Consider the following 18,998-nt stretch of genomic DNA (forward strand, 5'->3'; position numbering starts at 1 on the left):
GATCCAAAATTTGAATATAAGAATAAAAATATAAATAAAAATTGGTTTTGGATTTCAAACCGAAGAGTCAATTAGCCCTGGGAAGGCAATATTTACTCTAGGAGTAAGCGGATTGCGATCTGCTAACTCATACTTGACTCTTGTAAACAATGAAAGGTCGGTGACCGAGAGTACGCTTCCTCAAGCGCTAAGCTACGACAGCCCCGCTGCATATTTAGTTTAAATCAAACGCAATATTTCTGCGGCGGAGTTGCCGTGGCAACTTGCGCAGAGAGACTATTATTACCACGATCCCCCCCTGGTGCGATCGATGTACGGGGCCGCCCGTAAGACGCGAGGCCATGAACTTAGTGGACTCTTGCCTTGCTAGCCACGCGCAATAAATTAAGCGGGGTTTTATCATTGGAGTAGAAGGAATATACACGGCGTCATTTTTAGAATTTATTCCATATATAACACTTATTCGAGGGCGGATGAGTATTAAGTCTGTGGGTCCGCCGCTGCCCCTGACTCGTGATGTTGAAGACCTTAGTCCTTGCGATCGCCGCTTTAACAATATGTCATCAGGGGCGAACAAGAACAACACACGGAGATAATGACCTACCTTTGTTGAGCGGGTGATGATTTTAATCATTTTGCTCTCCACCTGACCCAACTAAAATTGCTTTCGTAATTACTTGAGACCTAACCAGAACGCGATGATTATTGCGGTGCTTGAGTCGGCCTGACAGAACGTGTTAAGCCGACCTTCAATGTATATTAAACATTTTACTTCAAAATAGTTCAAGTTGTTCTTGCGAATTAATGCAGTCACAATTGCTCTTGATTTATTTTGCAAAAGCTCTCTAGCTTTTCCTCGAAACTGGTAAAACCAGTAAATTGCTTGGTCAGGCATTACCCGTAGGCGAAGATTGGAAGTATATCCGGCATTTTTGCAGTAGAGGACAAAGTCAAAGACTCGTTTTCTTATCGGGTTTTCTTGGAGCGCTCACGCGAACCAATGTCACTTAATATGATTGCCTTCCAGACATGGACGATTGACAATAACTGTACTATTTGCTTAACATGATGACAAACAAAATGCATATTGCTTCCACTTAGTAACATTGCTGCCGGTCTTGTTATCCTGGCCATCTAATAAGGTCGATAGAATTAGCCTAAAACGCTACAATGTGACATGTGAGGCGAGTATTTTTTGCCACTACACGAAAGAGTTATCTTAGAAGTCAACAGAATAGAAAATGTATTACCTCTTTATGAGTGAAAATGGCATGTGCACCGCGACGGGATTTGCGATGAAAATAGAGAAGAACGTTTCTTACCCTGTCGTAGTGCCATACCGTTCACCAACTACAAGAAGCCAGCATAGTGAAAAGAGCTGACACATGCTGAGTATTATAGAGCTAGGGGCCAGCTCAAGATTAATAGAATGCCTATATGGCTTGATCAAAGGATTAAAAAAAACATGTAGCTCCTCACAGATATCCAGCAGATGTCTGACAATAAGTTCTAGGATAATTGTTCTGATTACTTTATCGCTGATGCTATCAAAAGAAGAATTCCACGCACTTTGGAAAAATTCGAAAATTTTTGTCGGGAATGTCGACTACAGCACCCCACAACATTCTGTAATATGCAAGTCCTTGCTCTTATCTACCATATGTAGCAATTCTGCTCAAGTATACACGTATACTTGCAAATCGGTTGATCTCGATTTGATGAATACCACACCTCACCATTTTTTCAAACACGAAGTGTTTTTTTAATTTAAAAAGCAGAAATATGCAAACAGTCACTTAAGTAATTTTGGCGAGGGAACGTTGTTGGTTTCCGTAGCTATTGACGTGATTCTTAGTGGAGGTAGGGGAAAACTCACAATCGTTTGTATCATTTCTACAAAATACATTTTTACATAATAGAAAAAGAGCACAGTAAATTACTCATGAAAAAGAAAGGTACTTTCAGACAGGGCACTAATTCGCTGCCCTAACACTCAACATGCCGTTGCCGCACGCCGCTATACTGCTATACCGCTAAGTGAAGAGAGAGCGCAACAAGCCCACACGCCTCCGAACACACGTTATTTGCTGGTCTAATACCGGCTCACTTTTGCGGCACTAATGCCACTGCGCTCATCGGAGCTCCATGACTTGCGGCTTACGGTGCAGCATTCTATGAACAGAGAGTCTGAGATGGAGGCACACATGCGTCCGGAGCTCATCAAGTGTCCAGAGCTATTGCTCACGGGGCTAGAGCTCGAGATGCGAACGACATTGCGGATTCTACACAAAAAGGGCCGGCGGTTTGAATCTCCATGGAAACCTTTCTTCGTTGGTATATACGCCAATACGCTCTTCTATTTCACCAACTTGGGTGATTGGCCGCGCGGTATCGTACCACTTGCAGATGCGGAAGTAAAAGCTGTTGACCGCATTTATCGCCATGGAGACACGATGAGTGCCGGTGACGACTGTGGCCCATGTTGGAAAGTTACGTCAAGCAGCGGCCGCGTTTTGCTCTTTCGTGCACCCTCGTATGACGCTCGCGGCGAGTGGATCCGCCAGCTGTGTCAAGCTACTGGTAAATATCAGCAAAGCATGGACGGTAAAGCTGCACTAGCGTTAGCACGGAGACTGTCACAGCCGTCGACTTTCGTGTCAGCGTTGTCAACTTCGTCGACAGTAATTATGGAGTCGCCAAGACATCGAAGGAGAAGCTGCACCGTAGAAGACGATCTTGAGCATGCAGAGCTTTTACGCGATGCGTTTCGTGTAGTAGAGAAGCAGCAGAGAGAGATTGAAGAGCTTCGAGAGCGGCTGAACGAGGTGGCGGATAGGAGACATAACAAAACTCATAACGTAGGTGACGGTGGTCTTGTATCAAACATTAAAGAAACAGAGGTCGCGAAAGTCCCAAACACTAAGGGGAAGGGTGAGCAAGTTGAGAAGTCTTGCGCTGTTATTCAAGAAGGCGATCTGGAGACGATACTGGACACAGCTGCAATTGAAATTACGAGTTTCAGAGGCTCGGCCTTCTCGGATGTGCTGTCAGAGGATGATGCGCCAGAGGCTGAAAATGGGGATAATACTAGCGACAAGGATGAAGTAGCTGCTAGACTCATGCGAGAAGGTGGACGGGAGAATATTCAAAGTTTGAGTTTAGTAGACGAGTCAACAGAAACGACCTCGATGATTGAAACAGAGAAAGGCATTGACGTCAGTTATGATGCAACGAAAAACGAGACGGAGGGTTCCTGCCGGTTTAAGGTACTGGTGTCTTCAGGGAACTCTGAGGCCGCTTCATCTTTCTTTAAGCAAGCGACAGTCTCAATACCAAGATCTCATCAGGCGGTCTATGTTTTAACGCCAAAAGAAGAACTTTTGTGTGCAGATTCGCTATCACGGAAGCTTATCATGGAGGGCTCTGACTTGGCCTCGCCATATGACGTCAGTAAAAAAAAAACGTCTCATTTGAAATTAAAAAAATCTTATAGCAGCATTGGCATCGTTGAGTCAGATGCGAGTGCCGACAATGGCAGTTTACAGCAGCAAACAATGGAGCTTGTCGAGATCGCACGAAATTTGCAATCATCGCTGCGGACTGATTGTAAATCTTTGACGGTAGCTATTCTGATTCTCACTGCTTGATATGTGTCGGAATTCTGAGTTGACAATACTGACGTATTTTTCGGGCTCCGGCTGTAGACTTCCCTGGAAGCGTCTCCTTTATCTTTGTCGATTCTTGACAGTCGATCTTCTTTCTCTGGTATGTGTTGACGGGCTTCAAAAGTGCAGTCATGGAAATAATGAATGGACTTGCTGTGTATATAGATGTCACTGATTTCGGATTAAACCTCATCAACTCGAATGACAGTGATGAAAGCATACTTTCTATAACACAGGAGGACCTTTATTATGATGGCAATGACAAATGCGATCTTGAGCGTCTGTCCGAATTCGAGGAGGTCAGTGACGTAGAGTAATGTTTTTGCATATAGTAATCGTAAGTGCTGACACTCTATGTGTAATACAGTCAGACTGTCATTTCTTGGAGGCGAGTGGCTTCCTGGACTCGATTCATCAGGTCATGAAGGACCTGATTAAGTCATCTCAGTCGGATTCATCTAGTCAGCCAGACCAGTTGGTTATCAGCGATAAAATTATCGCCGAGATTTGCCAAGGTATTGAGGCTGATCCAGTCAAAGAGTTGGATGATCTTGAAAAAATTCACAGGCAGCATGACAAACAATTAGATTCGTCTGTCGCTGGCTCATTTAATACCTCAAGCCCAAGAAAACGGGGTCTCTTGTCCCATGCGAGATCGGCACGAGACTTTTTTCACGGAGACTATGACGCTGCTCCACAAGTTGTGTTGCCGCAAGCCTCAAAGAATTTTTTGTTACTGATCATCGAAGGCTCGATGTCCATTGTAGCTTCGATCTTACAAAGTTGTGGTCGAGAGGAGAAAGTAACGCTACTTGCTCCCCTTCTTCGAGTGTTCGGAAGTCACAATCGTCTCAGTCATCTCATTCGCTGGGCAATCGAAATTGAGGTTGCGTCTGTTATGAATGTGGCGACACTTTTTCGCTCTGATGACTATGCAAGTCGATTAATCTCCACATATAGCAAAGCAATTGGGTCAAAATTTATTCGTGTGGCTCTATCCGATCCTATCCGTCAAATTTACAAGCTTAAGATTGCCGACATTGAGTTAAACCCGCATAAACAAGAGTCGCTTCAGGATCATACTCAAGTTGACGCAAATGCTGCCAACTTGATGCAAACATGTCAAGGCATCATTGACTCGATTATCAAAAATGCCTTTAATGCAAGTACAATACCATTGCTATGCTTTTGATGACAAAGTCTGACGTTTGTGCTGCTAAAATTTTCTCACAGATCCCGTCATCCTATTTTCATATCTGCTCGCACCTGAATTCGAAAGTAATAAGCCGATTTGATGGGACAAAGGAAGGAATTGAGGCAGAGGACGCGTCGATGCTGACTCGGGTATAAATCGTTTGTGGATTTTGAGCAGCTGAATCTCTATCACTAACGCATATTCTATGTATAGTCTGTAATCGGAGGTTTCCTATTCCTTCGTTTCGTATGTCCCGCCATCACTACTCCGCATTTGTACGGTTTAGCAAAACATCTTCCACATCCTGAGACTCGCCGTATTCTCGTACTTGTTACAAAGCTTCTGTTTAAGACAGCAACTGGTGTGAAGTTCGGAGACCGAGAGCCCGAATTCAAGTACGTGTAGTCAGCGACTTGTGTGAAAAACTATGTTGATTACTTGTTTTTCTGATTTTAGAGTTTTGAATCCTTTTATTGAAAAGAATTCGCCAGCCATACAGCAGCTATTTGCCGATCTGGCAATGTCTCCTAGTCACGATATTGATGTGTGCTTTGCTATGGATAGCCGCAAGATTTACTCAAATATACCATCCTCCCAGTTGGTGAATGACTTAGAAATTATCCGCTCTATCTCGGAGAAGAACTTTGAGAAGATTGGAACGAAGCTTAAGGAGAGCAAATGTTCTGTGGACGTGGTCGAGGAGTTTAAGACGGCTGTGTTGTACACCACCGACTCTTTCCAGAAAAATTCTTTGTCGAAAAAGCTGAGTGCTAATATGAAATTCTTCAGCAGTTTTGGAATAAAGCCCAGGAATAGAAAAGAGTCGGATCATTGAGTCGCGTCGACTTAAGTGCTGTTGCTTGTGGACATCACATGTAAAATTTCGTGATGTACGACTATTGTATTCTAGCGTCTGGTAGATTGGTAGCAAACCGATGCCGACGGTGGGTTGAAAAGCCGCATACTATCATTCAAGACTTTAAGAGCGAAAATGTCTGAATACCGCAGCGTCAAGGAGAAAAATAGCGAATAGCCTGGTTCTGCAAAGTTTATATTGAAATCGGTATTTGTTTGAGTATCAATAATGTAAAAATGGGCATGTCAAGATGTAGCGAAACCCTTCCGATATGTGGTTAGATTACTTTAATTTTTATTTTTTTTATGTCTGATAGATTTCTAAATTTAGATGTAGATTGCGCGACATCTACGGCAATCTCTCTGGGCCTTTGGTCTGAGACGTTGACATGGGCGAAGAGCTAGACGTGGACATACATTTGCATAAACGATTTGGGCCACATTACAGCATATCCACTTTATTTCTAATTTCTGCATACAGATTGCCTTGTTGTAAGTTTAACAACATTAAAATGCAATCGCCTCCGGCTCCACCAAAAATTCGGCACCCGTAATTGTTTACTCCAGCTTTGAGTCTTATTATTTCTCGTGCCAGACACAATCGACCAATCGTGCCAACAAACATGACCACCCTATCAATCAGTTGGTGGTTCCGTTGCTTGGTGCGTCTGGCTTTCTGAAATTTAGTGGGTTCGCATTCGGTGCGATCGCCGAGAAATCGCTTGTTGATAAGGCACGGCGAGTGTGAGACAAAGAAGGGTTAATCTCTGCGGCGAGTCGCTGCTCCTGCTGCCGTTGCCGTTGCGCTACCTTTCGCTCCTCCTCGGACATGATGGCCTGAAGGCGACTAGACGTGTTTTGCAGCGCACCAAGTTCGGACTCTGACATATTTCTTAGCACTGCGCTAAGCGTGTTATCACTCATAGCGTGCATGAGATCTTCTTCCTTTCCAGGGGTGTGCATATCCGTCTCACTGCTGCTAGCCGTCAGAGCGTTTATAAATCGTTGCTGCTCGATAATGATCGAGCGCATCTGCTGAACCGATAGATCGTCATCGCGGTCGTCGTTACTCGAATTAGCTCGCAGAATATCCTCAATTACCACACCACGGCTCAAGGCATTGTTGTAAAGCAGCCACGTCTGGATTTTGCCAGGAACGTACATGGCCGCAAGTATTAGGATTAGGCTTAGCGACACCAGCCCCAGCACGGCGTCATGTACAAAGTAAAGTATGCCGACAAATCGCGAATTGCTACCCAGCACAAGTAAAGCCCAGCAGCCCACAGCAGCAGCGAGGTAGCCCATGCTTAGCACGGTCTGCCACATGCCATCTACGTAAATGAAAGCAACAATAAGGCCAGAGCTCAGCACTAGCGCCAAAATTAGTTTTAAAAAGCGAACGAGTCCGTTCTCGCCATGACGTGAAGAGGAAAAAAAGACTGCTTCTGCGCTGAGGTACACAGCGGCTATAGAGCAGCAAATGACCAACGGAAGCCAAGTCGACTCCGTCAGGACTGAATGATATTCATCACCCGTCGATGCCATCGAGAGAGCAATGAAGGCGTACAAAGTTCCCTTGATCGTTATGCATGCCTTCGACCACGGCCTGAGTGTCAAAAAGTACGCATTTTCTTCCTTGAACCAAGCCGCCCAAGACTGTTCCGGATTGCCACCATCACCACGCATCCATTTGAACCATAAACGAAAGTCCTCCACCACGTCAGACCACTCGAACGCTAGCGGGTTGAACCAGAAGGGGGACCAGTACCAAGAAATAAAGACCAGCCAGAGCGACCACGTCATAGCAAAGTACTGAAATCCGATCGTAAACTTGTAATAAAGAGTTAGACCAACAGCGACCTCTACAGCAGCATACAAGTGGCTGCTCGCATAAAAACGATAAAGTTCGTCGAAAGAAGAATGCTTCGTGACAAAACCACGACCCGTCGCACGATATTTTGCGCCCCCAGCCAAAATTGTCTGTCCGAAGTAAAACCATTTCGTGCCAATGTGGAAAAGGAAGTATAATGGGCCACCTGTCACGATGAGAACGATAATCTCGTTTAATGCAGCCTTAAATCCACGCTCAACAGAAATCGTTGCCAGCAACGGAGCAGTTGTGAAGAAGGCAACAGATCCGAGCATCATCTGTAATTTGCTCAGCAACACTAGGTCACGCCCACCAGCACCTTCCAATGACAGCAACGCACGAAACAGGTTACAATACAGCAGCACATACACCGTCCAGATAATGACTGACATTGACATATAGAAGCCCACGTGATTGTAGTAGAATGAAAGTAACTTTAAGAAGTCTAGGCGTTGGCTGATGCGATACACGTCACGTGATAGAGATTGTTCCGCAGCACCCTGCGCTAACTTGGCCTCGAATTTATAGATCTGCTGCATCCCTACATCACGTCCTTTGCCACACTTTGTGTACTCAGGGAAGATCACAGATCCGCCACGCATGCAGTTGTTGTAACCAGCAAATATATCTTCACTGAGATTAATGCCTTTGCTGGCCTTGCTTATACCGCCACGCGTTATGAACCAAAGTTTGTTAAAAACATCGGGATGACCGTAGTGTAGACGCATACGCAAAGGGCGTGCCAACGTACGCTGACTCAGCGTCACAAAGGATGTCTCCTGTAACGCCATATAGTTTGCCAGTGAGCTGACACTTCCCGTGAAAATGTGCTCTGGGATGCCTACAATTGTATATGGCCGGTCAGTCGTGCCTTTGTCGAATTCCTCCAAAAGATTTCGTACTTTTAGTCCCTCTTCAAGATACCCATCTTGATTCATGTCAATAGTCTGGAGATTTTCACCGCGAGTAAACACGATGGCTGCGTTTTGATTCTCTGGTTTACCCTCGCCCAAAATAGGGTTGCCAGGTAAACGCACACGATAGATTTCGTGCACCGAGCCGAGTTCTTCACCGCCCTTGATGAGGACCGAAAAGTATGATTGTTCTTTCTGATAGTTCACACGTACTTCATCGATGTATGCCACGCGCAAATTTGGAAACCGGTGAAGCAAAAATTCGATATCGCTTGCCTTCGGGTCATTGTTTTTTTTCTGCCGTCCATAGATTTGGCACGCTACGACGTACGTGAACTTTGTGTTGATTAACTCCTCAAGATTTTCTTGAGGAATTTGTTCAATATCTGCAAGCAAACGAAGGGCAGCTTCTCCGTACATCATACCCTGCACTGTGCGTGACAATGTTTGCCCACGCAGTGAAGCCCACATACGCAGCTCGATCGCCGTGTCAGGGTCTTTCCAGATGTTCTTCTTAGGTTTCACGCGCTCCAGAAAGTTTTCCCAGTCTCGCTTGTACAGTGTTTGCAAGAATAACAGCGTGTGCACGTCTAGGCCATCCTGTTTGCTTTCTAAATCTTTTCTGGAGTACACCACGTCTTCGGCATAAAAAGGAGTCATGACGCTCCATGACTTCATTTCTTCAAGAAGCGGCGCCAACGGCATGTCCATGAAAAGCGAGTTAACGAAAAACAATAATCGGCGGCGGGCATCATACGACTGAGGCTCAGCGTCAATCTTTTGCAGAGTCAAAAGTCCGTGTAGGTGATTCAGCACTACTTCGGTGTGTCTTTCAAAGGCGGTCAGCGTGATTTGCTCACTTGTGTAGCTATCGTCCCACATAAAACCACGCTCTTGTGTTAAAATCCACGTTAAACGATCCGAAATGCTTTTGCTTTCGGCGTGAACGGGATCTTGCTCTTGAATGTGAGCCAACATCTCCTTACCTGAATTTAGAAACGTTCGAATGCGCTCACGAATCTGCATGATATGGGAGCTAGGGATTGTATGAGTCGCCTTGTTAGTGTTCACAGCAGGTTTGTGTGTCTGCTGTTGCATACGTGCAATCCGTGCAACACCAGAGCCGCGACTACGACGTGGAGGCTCGAGACCTAACGATGACAGACCTGTGGTACTCGCAGACTTTGTAAGTCTCGATGAAGAGGGCCGATACGAGCTTGATTCGTGCGGAAATTCGTACGATGCGTAGTCAGACGGACTCTTGCGCACAGGGATCACCTTGGCGTTGTTTTTCCAAATGTAGACATTTGATTTCAAAAGAGCTACCAAGTCCGCCAAGGCGCGACCACACGTAGCCACCTTTTGCAAGTTGAGCGCACGGAATACACCACGCGCCGCCCATGAGTTAAAGACGCTGGAGATATACTTGACATCATTTGCATGGCAAGGGCCAAGAATATTGATAAGTACCCAGTTTGCAAGTTCCCAGATCTCTTCAAGCGACTCCTCTACCATCGGGTTGTCAGTAAGGATCTCCAGCAATTTGTCTTGCAGGACACGCTCAGAGACCGTGCCGTTGTCCGAAGAGTAAATGTCAAGAATATTTGACGTGAACTTTTCAAAACAGCCAGCAAGTTGGAACTGAGGCAAGTAAATTTCGCGCTGGTAACCATCAAGACGATGAAAGTGAAGCAGAGACTTCTCTTTGTTTGAAATCAAATCATCAGCGCGCATGCTGTCGATGATAGTGTCCCACGCCACCGAGAATGAGAACCATTTGCGACGACGTGCGGCTTGACGTTCCGAAGGTGTCTGTTTGCGCCGTGAGAAAGACAGCAAAGGAGTCTCATCATCGTGCGCGGATGTGCGACGCTGGGATAAAAAGTGAGATGTCGCGTCAGCGCTTCCCGACACACGGTCAAGGACTTCGTGACCAACAATCGAGCCGTACGATATGCCACTGCTTTCTGAAAGCTGTCGACCAGTTTTGGAGCTTCTTGCGATCACTTTAGCATTAAACGCATCTACAGCCCGACTAAACGCCAGACGAACACGGCTAAAGTTGCGAATTTCGCCAATGTGGGACGAAAATCCAACGAAAGTTCCCGTGAATGCCATCCAAATCGAATTCCAGATGGTGATATCAACGCAGTACACTAAAAAGAAGGGCATCCAGTTTAAAAATATCAGAAACACTGTTGTGATCATGCTCACATTGTTCTCCACATGATCAGCATACAGCAAGAAGCTGGGTACCACAAGCGGATAGATTTCAAACTTATAGCTGAAGTACATCTTCCAAGCCAGCTGAGATGACCAGAAGATTTGGTACTTCACACTCATCGATTCTGGGTCCAGGACATTGTCACCAACGTACAGGCGGTTCATGGGACTAAGAATGTCGCGGACGAACGCGACAGGGAACGACTTTGTGCGTCGTGTCCAATTAGTAAGACCAGGCATCACTTGCATGACACAATTTATAAGGCCAGGTACGTGAAAGAACACTGCCGTGACGTAATAAAATTTCCACCATAGGCCACCATAAGCCCAAGCGCGCCAGTATAGTATCGACGTCACGACCACGAGTACAAGGTGCAAAACCACACGCGTAGCATTACGTGCCATTGAAAATATTTTCTGATGGACATCGTATACAGCAAAAATGTCCAGTCCATCAAGTAAAATGTCTAATAGAAACGGGGTAATTAACGTACTCGAAACGATCTTACACGAGTCTTGAAAATTCATCTCTAGCTTGCTTGCGAACGCAAGCACTACCAAAAAGTGGAACGAAATCACGTGAAAGTTGAAGATTCGATTAAAGGCCCGAAGCGGCAGCAGCCACGTCCGCTTCTCCACGAACGTCTTTGCCGTCACAGTGAATCCTTCAGCAATGCTTCTGCGCTTGTTTAAAAAGTTTGGGCCACTAGATATACCACCTCTGTCATTTAAAGTTCCTTGGCTCGTCAAACCTTGTTGTTTCGATTTTTTCTGCTTGTAAATCATAGCTGGACTGGGCGACGTCATATCAATGACCTCCTCGTGCTTATAGTCGTATTTCAAACATGATGATGTCCAGAAAAACTCATTAAAGTCATCGTAATTATGGCGATCTTCGTGGTCGAAAAGTGAAGTCATTTCACCCTTTAATAAGCCGTAGACTGGCGTCACAACCGTGTCCAAGAAATATCCAGGCTCGCGTTCTGAGTGACGGACAGAGGGAAATTCTTCTTTCATTTTGTGGTAAAGAAAACAGAGGAACTCAGGTGAGTGACGTAAGTTACTAGCCTCACCCCAGATAAAAAAAAAGAGACACAAGTCCACTGAGATCTCGTCGACACTCGTGAGACCACCCTGCGGTGCACGTTGATCGGTCCAGTGCAGAGGCTGGATCCCTAGTTTTGAACACCAATTGCTGTAGTTGGAGAACACCAGATCATGCAGCTTACGATACGAGTTGCCACCGTTTCGCGTATTGTTCGTTAGTAGCACTACAATATGTTCCGTCTGATTGCGAAAGTTGTCGAGTTGAAAGCCAAAAGAGCGCTGGACGTTCATTGCAATGCGAAATATGGTGCTAAACTGCTGCATATTGTGAGACAACTTAGATGGCGAGAAAAAGTTAATTTTATCTTTTTCCATTCCCAACACGTCATCATCATTAGGCTTCCACGATCGTGCGTCCGAACTGGCAGAAACGGGAGAAAACTTGGCCTTGCGTGCACTAATCATGTCATTATGCAGCGTTATACCACGCATACGGAGGTATCCGTTTGCAGTACTAACTGCACTGAGCACGGCTAGCAAAACATACATCGCTATGCAATGTTGAGAGCAGAAACCAACGTGGCCGTCTTTGTGACCACTAAAGATGAAGCCTGCGAGTTCCCATGCATTCTCAGCAATGTCGCCTTCACTAACCCAAAGTGACACTGACATCAGAAACGCCAGACTACCGAGACAACATGTGGACAAGATGACAACATGCTTGACATTGATTTGCGGGGCACTGCCCAGCACAATACCCACGCAGACCAGCACAGCAGTGATTACTCGCGTCGACAGCAATGGCACAAATTGACCGATCATCACACCCCCGTAAAGACCAAGCATTGCCCCTAAGGACACAGGATAGATCAGACAGCAGAGACCGCCAAGTACCAAGCCACACAGGCACGCAAGCGCAGTTTGAATCCAAACAAGGCTTTCGGGAACGCTTGTACTAAGTGCTCCATAGGCGGAAGCAGTGATCCAGAGCGTGCTGGCATACACCGACATCATTTTTGGGTGAGACGTACCACGAAACGCCATGAAAAGACCTATTAAAGCGTTTATTAGAGCAAACAATTGCAGGAGATTGCGGTCCACACGCAGTGAGACATACCAAGGTAGACCATATTCGACAGGGTGAGCGTGAATCCACTCTGACGTCGGATAAGCCACTGGATCACAGCCAACTGACGTATACCGGTTTGGATTGCCCTGATAGACACGTACGTAGTCAATCGTGAAGTTGGAGGGCCAAAGTGAGTTACAGATCTGACCTTCGCAAGGCGGTGAGAATTTTTCCGAGACTGCCGTACTTAAAATGAGGTAACTTGGCTCTACCGGAATCTGACGAGGAGGGACTTCACCAACCCATTTGTTTAAAGCGGAACCAGGAATTTCAAACAAAAAGTTGTTATCCATCCACCACCTAATGTACCCCTCTGGACCAGGCGACCAGTCTAATCGGTATAAGTGGTACGACTTGAAAGCATTGGTTTCAAGCCTCGTCAAAGCCGAAATTGAGTCTAGCCCCATCTCACCATAGTAGTCGCTGTTAATGCGCGTATACTCGCCAAATTTGAGACCTTGGTACCATTGTCCGGGTCCAGGAAGTGTCTCAGAAGCTGGACGCATATCATCGTACAGACTGGGACGAATCTGCAGAGAAGTGGAGATATATGCTGGCTCATCACGCGCCCGAATTTGTGCTTCAATCACATCAATTTCAGTGGCTCCACGCCCTTGAAATGGATTCAAACCGTACATTTCAGGATACGATTTCCTATTATGCTTATCTGTCAGATTGCCACAAGCATTGATCTTCTGTTTGACCTTTTCCACCTTTTCCACATATGGGGCACAAACATCGAAGCTCCACGGCCACGTGCCGTCCTGAGATCCGAGGAACGGTGCACGGCCGATATTGCCCATGATCCAAATGGCAGGCCATGTGCCTGGAATTCCCCACTTGCCTGGCAAAATGGCCTTGACTTCGACGTATCCGCCAGTGTAGCAGAACTTGTTCCACGTCTGGATGCTGCCACTAACGTACTTAGTACCAAGATAGCGATTTTTGGGCTTGGAAGTAGTAATGATTAAGTTTCCCTTGTCAACTTGCACGGCTTGTGGCAAAAAGTAGTGCTGACCCATATTTGTGGTGTCTCGAATGTTGACGGCCGTCCACTTTGCGTCAAATCCAGCTTCGAACGTGCGTTTGGAGCTGTTAAATTCGTCCGAGAAGATAAGCGTATACTCATTATTGTAGCTGGAATTGCCACCAAAATTAAATGGACCCTTAGGTACTGATATGTTGTAATATGTGGGGTCCGTGTCTGGGTCGATCCACTGCCGCTGAAAAGCCGTGAGGTTTTGGCGGGCGCGCTCTACCGCGCTTGTAATAGGCTTGGAGGCCTCGCAGATCGATACCTGCAAAAGCGCCACCAGAAGCAGCTTTAGCTGCACCCTTACATGCGCCATGGTGGGCGGACTTCTTGAAGACCAGCAAAAAGCGGAATGAAGATCTTACGAATTTCACATAGATCTGGGCCGGGTCGAAGGAGATCATACTAAACGGGAATGATTTGTAAACCCGCCCGCGCTGGACAATTTTGGAGCCAACGAGTGGTGACCGACAGCTGGACAAAATGGACCTAAGCTCCACTGCGATCTCTCTTGCGCTTTTGTCCCTCGTGAACACGTAAATACTACCGTAAATTAATGCCGGATTGCCGTCGAGCCTTGAAAGCTGGCTACTCCGTAAAGCAGAATTCGCTCATTTATTCTTGCAAGTCATACGGTAAACATTGTGGGTAACAGTAGCCTGTGTTCAAGCTACTGGGCAAAGCGAGACCGCGACATTTAGAACAACTCGGCTAGCACTAACAAAGATAGACTACACGCGTGAAAGCCAAATTTCTTAAGAGTAAGAGGCTTTAGACACAAAGATATAATAAACGCCGCCATCAGGAAATTTCAGTGTTTAGTCTCTGACACTACTACTGCCCTTTTCAGTACTGTAACGACGTATGTGGTACTTATATACATGAATAGCAATTTCGTTGTAAACTTCACGAAATTTGTACTGAAGTCATTCGGACCCAATCGTACAGTAAAGCTGATTTGAAGGCCCTGCGTAAAAACCGTAGTTAATGAGCAACTCCCGCGTTGTGGACCACATCTCGCTCGATTTCTTGATAACTGCTCCTCTTATCCCCTGTAACTCGTCGCAATCATAACTGCACACTGATAATCAAATTTATGATATAGCAGAATGCTCCCTGTCGCAGAACGCTGAATAAGAAATTACATCACGTCTTTCAAAATTCTGATTTTAATACCGTGAGCGTCAAGTTGCAAGCTCAAATTTTGCAATTGTTGTCAATGCGTCGTCACTTGTCATGGCGTAGCTGGTTTGGAAGCTGTTAACGATATAGCGAGTAGTGCTTTTCAGTATCAACGTCTCGGACAAGCCCAAATCTTGGGGCTGACCAGTTATAATAAATACATAAATTAAATGAAATGAAATTTGGGTCATAAACGTGAAGACGAAATAGCTCGACATCAAATTTAAAATTTGCTTGTATAGTGCTGGATTGTGCAAACGACAATGAATACAATAGTCACCTTACTTTAGCAGCCATAATTGAATCTCCATAGTGGCTTTATCCTACGATTAGAGCGTCTTTAGGGATTGCTTAGCAATAAATGAATAGAGCATAATACCATAGTGAGGAAATGTCTTAGATCAGAGTGCGTTTTTTGACAGCCTTCTATCATTGCCATGGCAAACTTCCGATGACAAGGCAAAAAGTGTAAGCAGCTTAGAGTATCGATAAACAAGAATTTAAGAGCTGGAAAGTTGTGCATTGAAGCCTCAGAAGATGTAAATGGAAAACACGTGTTGATTCACAATGGAAATTAGTGGACAGTATATGTATGTGTGTATGGTGTAGAGATTCCTTACATAATTGTCACGCCAGATGCCAAAGTACGGTACCACGATTAAGTAGCCTGACCAATACTGGTTGGTATGTGTAGGGGAAGCACGAAAATTTTTCTCTACATTAGTTCAGCTATACTTCTTAGAGCTTCTGCTCTAGAATATATAGCTCTAAAGAGTTATTGTGCTCATAATTGTAGCTTAATTAGCTCAACTGCAGTAACTCAGTCTGCTTAAAATAAGACGAAAGGAAAATAATATTTTTCAAGATTATGCTTTGGAAAGAATATTTAAAAAATATACTTTCCAATATACACTGCAGCAATGTCAATGCATCAAATGATAGGACTATCAGATACACACGCAGAATGTGTTTAGGTCGAAAACTCCTACATGTACTGCATTGCGTTGGATAATTAATTACAACTTAAAACAAAACATGATATCACTGCGAGTGCTGCAGCGAGGCTGCAGAAACTTTTTCGCTTAGAGGAAGCTAAGCTAAGATCGGTGGCCTTCATCATAATTTTAGAACCAGTACGAATGTAGCGGATCGCAATTCCCTTACTCCAAGAGTAAACATAACCTTAACCCAAGGCAAATGAACTCTTCCGTTCAAAATGTCAGCTGTATTTCGTGGTTTTATTTGCGGCAATGCCGCCTGTATCTAAATCTGTAGGTTTTCCTCATAGAATAGTAAAACCTAATAAAAAAGCATAACTACTGGCAGTCCAGCCACGTACTGACTTCTTGTTTAGGTGTAGCCACACTATTGTGTGACTACACCGTCCTGTGTAACCCAGACCCTAGTATGGTCACATCATCTTGCGTGACCCACGCCTTCATACCAGGGTATGTGTGATCCCGTCACACCCCATCAAAATTGTGAACACTCACAATTCACATTTAAGTATCGACTCGTACATGGCTCGTGTGTCTAAGACACCTCTACATCCCCAAGAACTTCTGCACGCATTCTCTGCTCAATGAGCCCTGTGTCTAGAACACGAAAGACACCCAGCCTCGCTTGTTCTGAGAGCGCCCGCAGGCAGAACTCTACTTTGTCTCCAGCACACGGCGCAACTTCGGACAGCACGTTTACGGCTTCTAGGGAAGCGCATCCCAAGCTCTCGGCAACAACACCACGCACCGCTCCGCCACGGATGACAGATTACCTCGTCGAGGATTTGGAGGAAGTCGAATACGAGTTGGATGCTTCTTTCCCAGAAAAGGAGAGCGAGGGTGCAACTGCGGTGCGACTTGAGCCCTGCTCGAACCTTGCGGACACCGTGTCCGTTTCTCGACCTCTCGACTTTCGAATTGAAGTGGTTTCACTACCAATGACCTAGATAAGGCACAAAGTTGGATACTGCCCGCAGGGCGGCTATGCGCGCGCATCTACGGTCGATTCTATACCCTCGACTTTGCGCTCAAAGAGAAGCCGCTCCTGTACCCGCGATGTGGACGAATTTTGTTAAGCTTGCCCCTGGCGAAACCGCTGCGGATGACGAAGAGCTCTCTGAGCGACGGGTGCAGCGGCACCGGAAATTTTCTTCGCTGTCCAACTTTCAGCGAGGCCACAAAGAGGTGGACGTGCGCGTGAAGGTTTGCCAAATTTAAGGCGCTACCGACTTTTGTCGTATTGTCCCCCTGCGACGTATGAATTAGTCCATCACGCTTCCACGGGCTTTGTGGTCTCTTACCCGGGTGAGTCGACGACCATAGCAGCTCGGGGCCATAGCTTGAGCTCAGCTTATGGTCTTTCTTCGGCTTCCCTGGCTATTGCTTAGAAGCGCGGGGCATACGACGACGCGGAACGTCAGGATTCTTCTGATCATCACCTCGAAGTCCCACGAGTTCGTTTGGGTTTTCCCATCACTTCACAAGACATTGGTTTTTACCCTGCCGACGACATCGACCCACAAGACGTTCTACGTGATAGTGGAAACCACCGTTCTCGTCGAGAAGAGTCGGCGGCGGACGATGACGACTTGGTCGATCGCCGTCTGGTGACTCTTGATGCACTTCGAGCTCTTGAAGACATGGTACGTCGAGATCGGGACTCCGCTGAGCATCATTCAGGGGTGGTATGCCGCTGTGCGGAATACCTAGAGAGCCTGGAGCACTTTGTGCACTGAATGCCCCACGTTGAGTACTGTCGCGGTCTGTCACAGCTGCTTTTATCCGTCGAGCAGGCGAACGCGCCGCTTCGTGCGACGGTGGTGCGCTTGGCGCCGTTGTAGATGGAAATCATTGCACTCCGTGCTCAAAACCAGTTGCTGGTCCAGCTTCTAGGTGGTCGAGCGCCTGTGGGCACTGCTCAGGCGCCAACACTTCTGCGTTCACTTGTGCCGGATCTCGGTGCGGCTTAAGCAAGCTCACATAAAACACCGAGTGGGTGCGCATCCGTTTTCAACACTTCTGCGTTCACTTGTGCCGGATCCCGGTACGGCTTGAGCAAGCCCACATAAAACTCCGGGTGGGTGCGCATCCGTTTCGGAAGGTTTAACGTATACGAAAGGCCGTGTTTGGCCACGACCTTACGGAGTATGATAAACCGTGGACGGAGCTTCGTCTTAAAGACAGCAGATATTGTATATGTAGGAAGATTTCGAAGATTTTCTCTACCTTTTCCGTCTGCATATTCCTTCTGTATGTCATGGCTCTCAGCCATCGCATCGCGAACGTGTCATAAGGCACTCAGTCTGGTAGACAAGAAGTCATCGACTTCCTTACGTACAGTGAGGAGGCTGACAGCAGCTAGCCGTTGAGCTATTCCTCCCCACCGAGCCCTGACCCATGGGATGGCGGCGTCAGCAGGACGCGAGGATTAACAAGCCCGTTCACGTAGAACGGCGAGTAGCCGGTAGACAAATGCAATGCATTGTTCAGAGCAAACTTTACGAGTGGCATCACAGACAACACTACCAGGACGAAAGGGGTCTGGCAACGCCAGTATTCGTGAATGAAAGAGGCTCTCTTGATCCCGTCAAAAGCGTCCCGATGCTCGGTTTCTCAACGCCATTCTGTATTCTTCTTGAAGAAATTCGACAATGACCGCGCCATTTCTGCATATTTGCGGTATACTTGTACAAGTAGTTGACGAGGTCAAGCCACTTGCGCAAGTCTTTTGGTTCGTTAGAACCGTCCAGTCTACAATGGCCTTGATCTTAGCGGGACCCGCTCGAAGGCCGCGTTTCTGAATTAAGCACCCTAAAAGGGGATTTCTTCCGCGTCGAAGATGCACTTATCGGCATAAGCATACAGCTTATTCGATCGCACACAGTTG

The 18,998-nt window shown here is 46.2% G+C and overlaps 3 protein-coding genes across 3 annotated transcripts; 1 reads left to right on the plus strand and 2 right to left on the minus strand.

Moving 5' to 3' along the window:
* Window positions 1-312: 312 nt before the first annotated feature.
* Window positions 313-1,132, minus strand: PHALS_14679 (uncharacterized protein). Its single transcript, XM_036407556.1, has one exon. It carries the CDS (start codon window positions 893-895, stop codon window positions 674-676), a length of 222 nt encoding a protein of 73 aa, XP_036263250.1. The 5' UTR covers window positions 896-1,132; the 3' UTR covers window positions 313-673.
* Window positions 1,133-2,120: 988 nt separating this feature from the next.
* PHALS_13267 (conserved hypothetical protein) lies at window positions 2,121-5,695 on the plus strand (the record flags this gene model as incomplete). Its single annotated transcript, XM_024728990.1, has 7 exons — window positions 2,121-3,620; window positions 3,705-3,765; window positions 3,831-3,964; window positions 4,033-4,827; window positions 4,899-5,009; window positions 5,074-5,255; window positions 5,317-5,695. The coding sequence occupies 7 exons, from the start codon at window positions 2,121-2,123 to the stop codon at window positions 5,693-5,695; spliced, it is 3,162 nt and encodes a 1,053-aa protein (XP_024579412.1).
* Window positions 5,696-6,354: 659 nt separating this feature from the next.
* Window positions 6,355-14,247, minus strand: PHALS_13268 (glycosyl family 48; the record flags this gene model as incomplete). Its single annotated transcript, XM_024728991.1, has 1 exon — window positions 6,355-14,247. The coding sequence occupies one exon, from the start codon at window positions 14,245-14,247 to the stop codon at window positions 6,355-6,357; it is 7,893 nt and encodes a 2,630-aa protein (XP_024579413.1).
* Between the last annotated feature and the right edge of the window lie 4,751 nt (window positions 14,248-18,998).

This window comes from Plasmopara halstedii, assembly GCF_900000015.1.
Source record: "Plasmopara halstedii genome assembly, contig: Scaffold_658, whole genome shotgun sequence".
NCBI lineage: Eukaryota > Oomycota > Peronosporomycetes > Peronosporales > Peronosporaceae > Plasmopara > Plasmopara halstedii.

What these genes read in the sequence shown, in the direction of transcription:
- PHALS_14679 (XM_036407556.1), bottom strand. Translation starts at nt 895, where the DNA reads ATGCCTGACCAAGCAATTTACTGGTTTTACCAGTTTCGAGGAAAAGCT.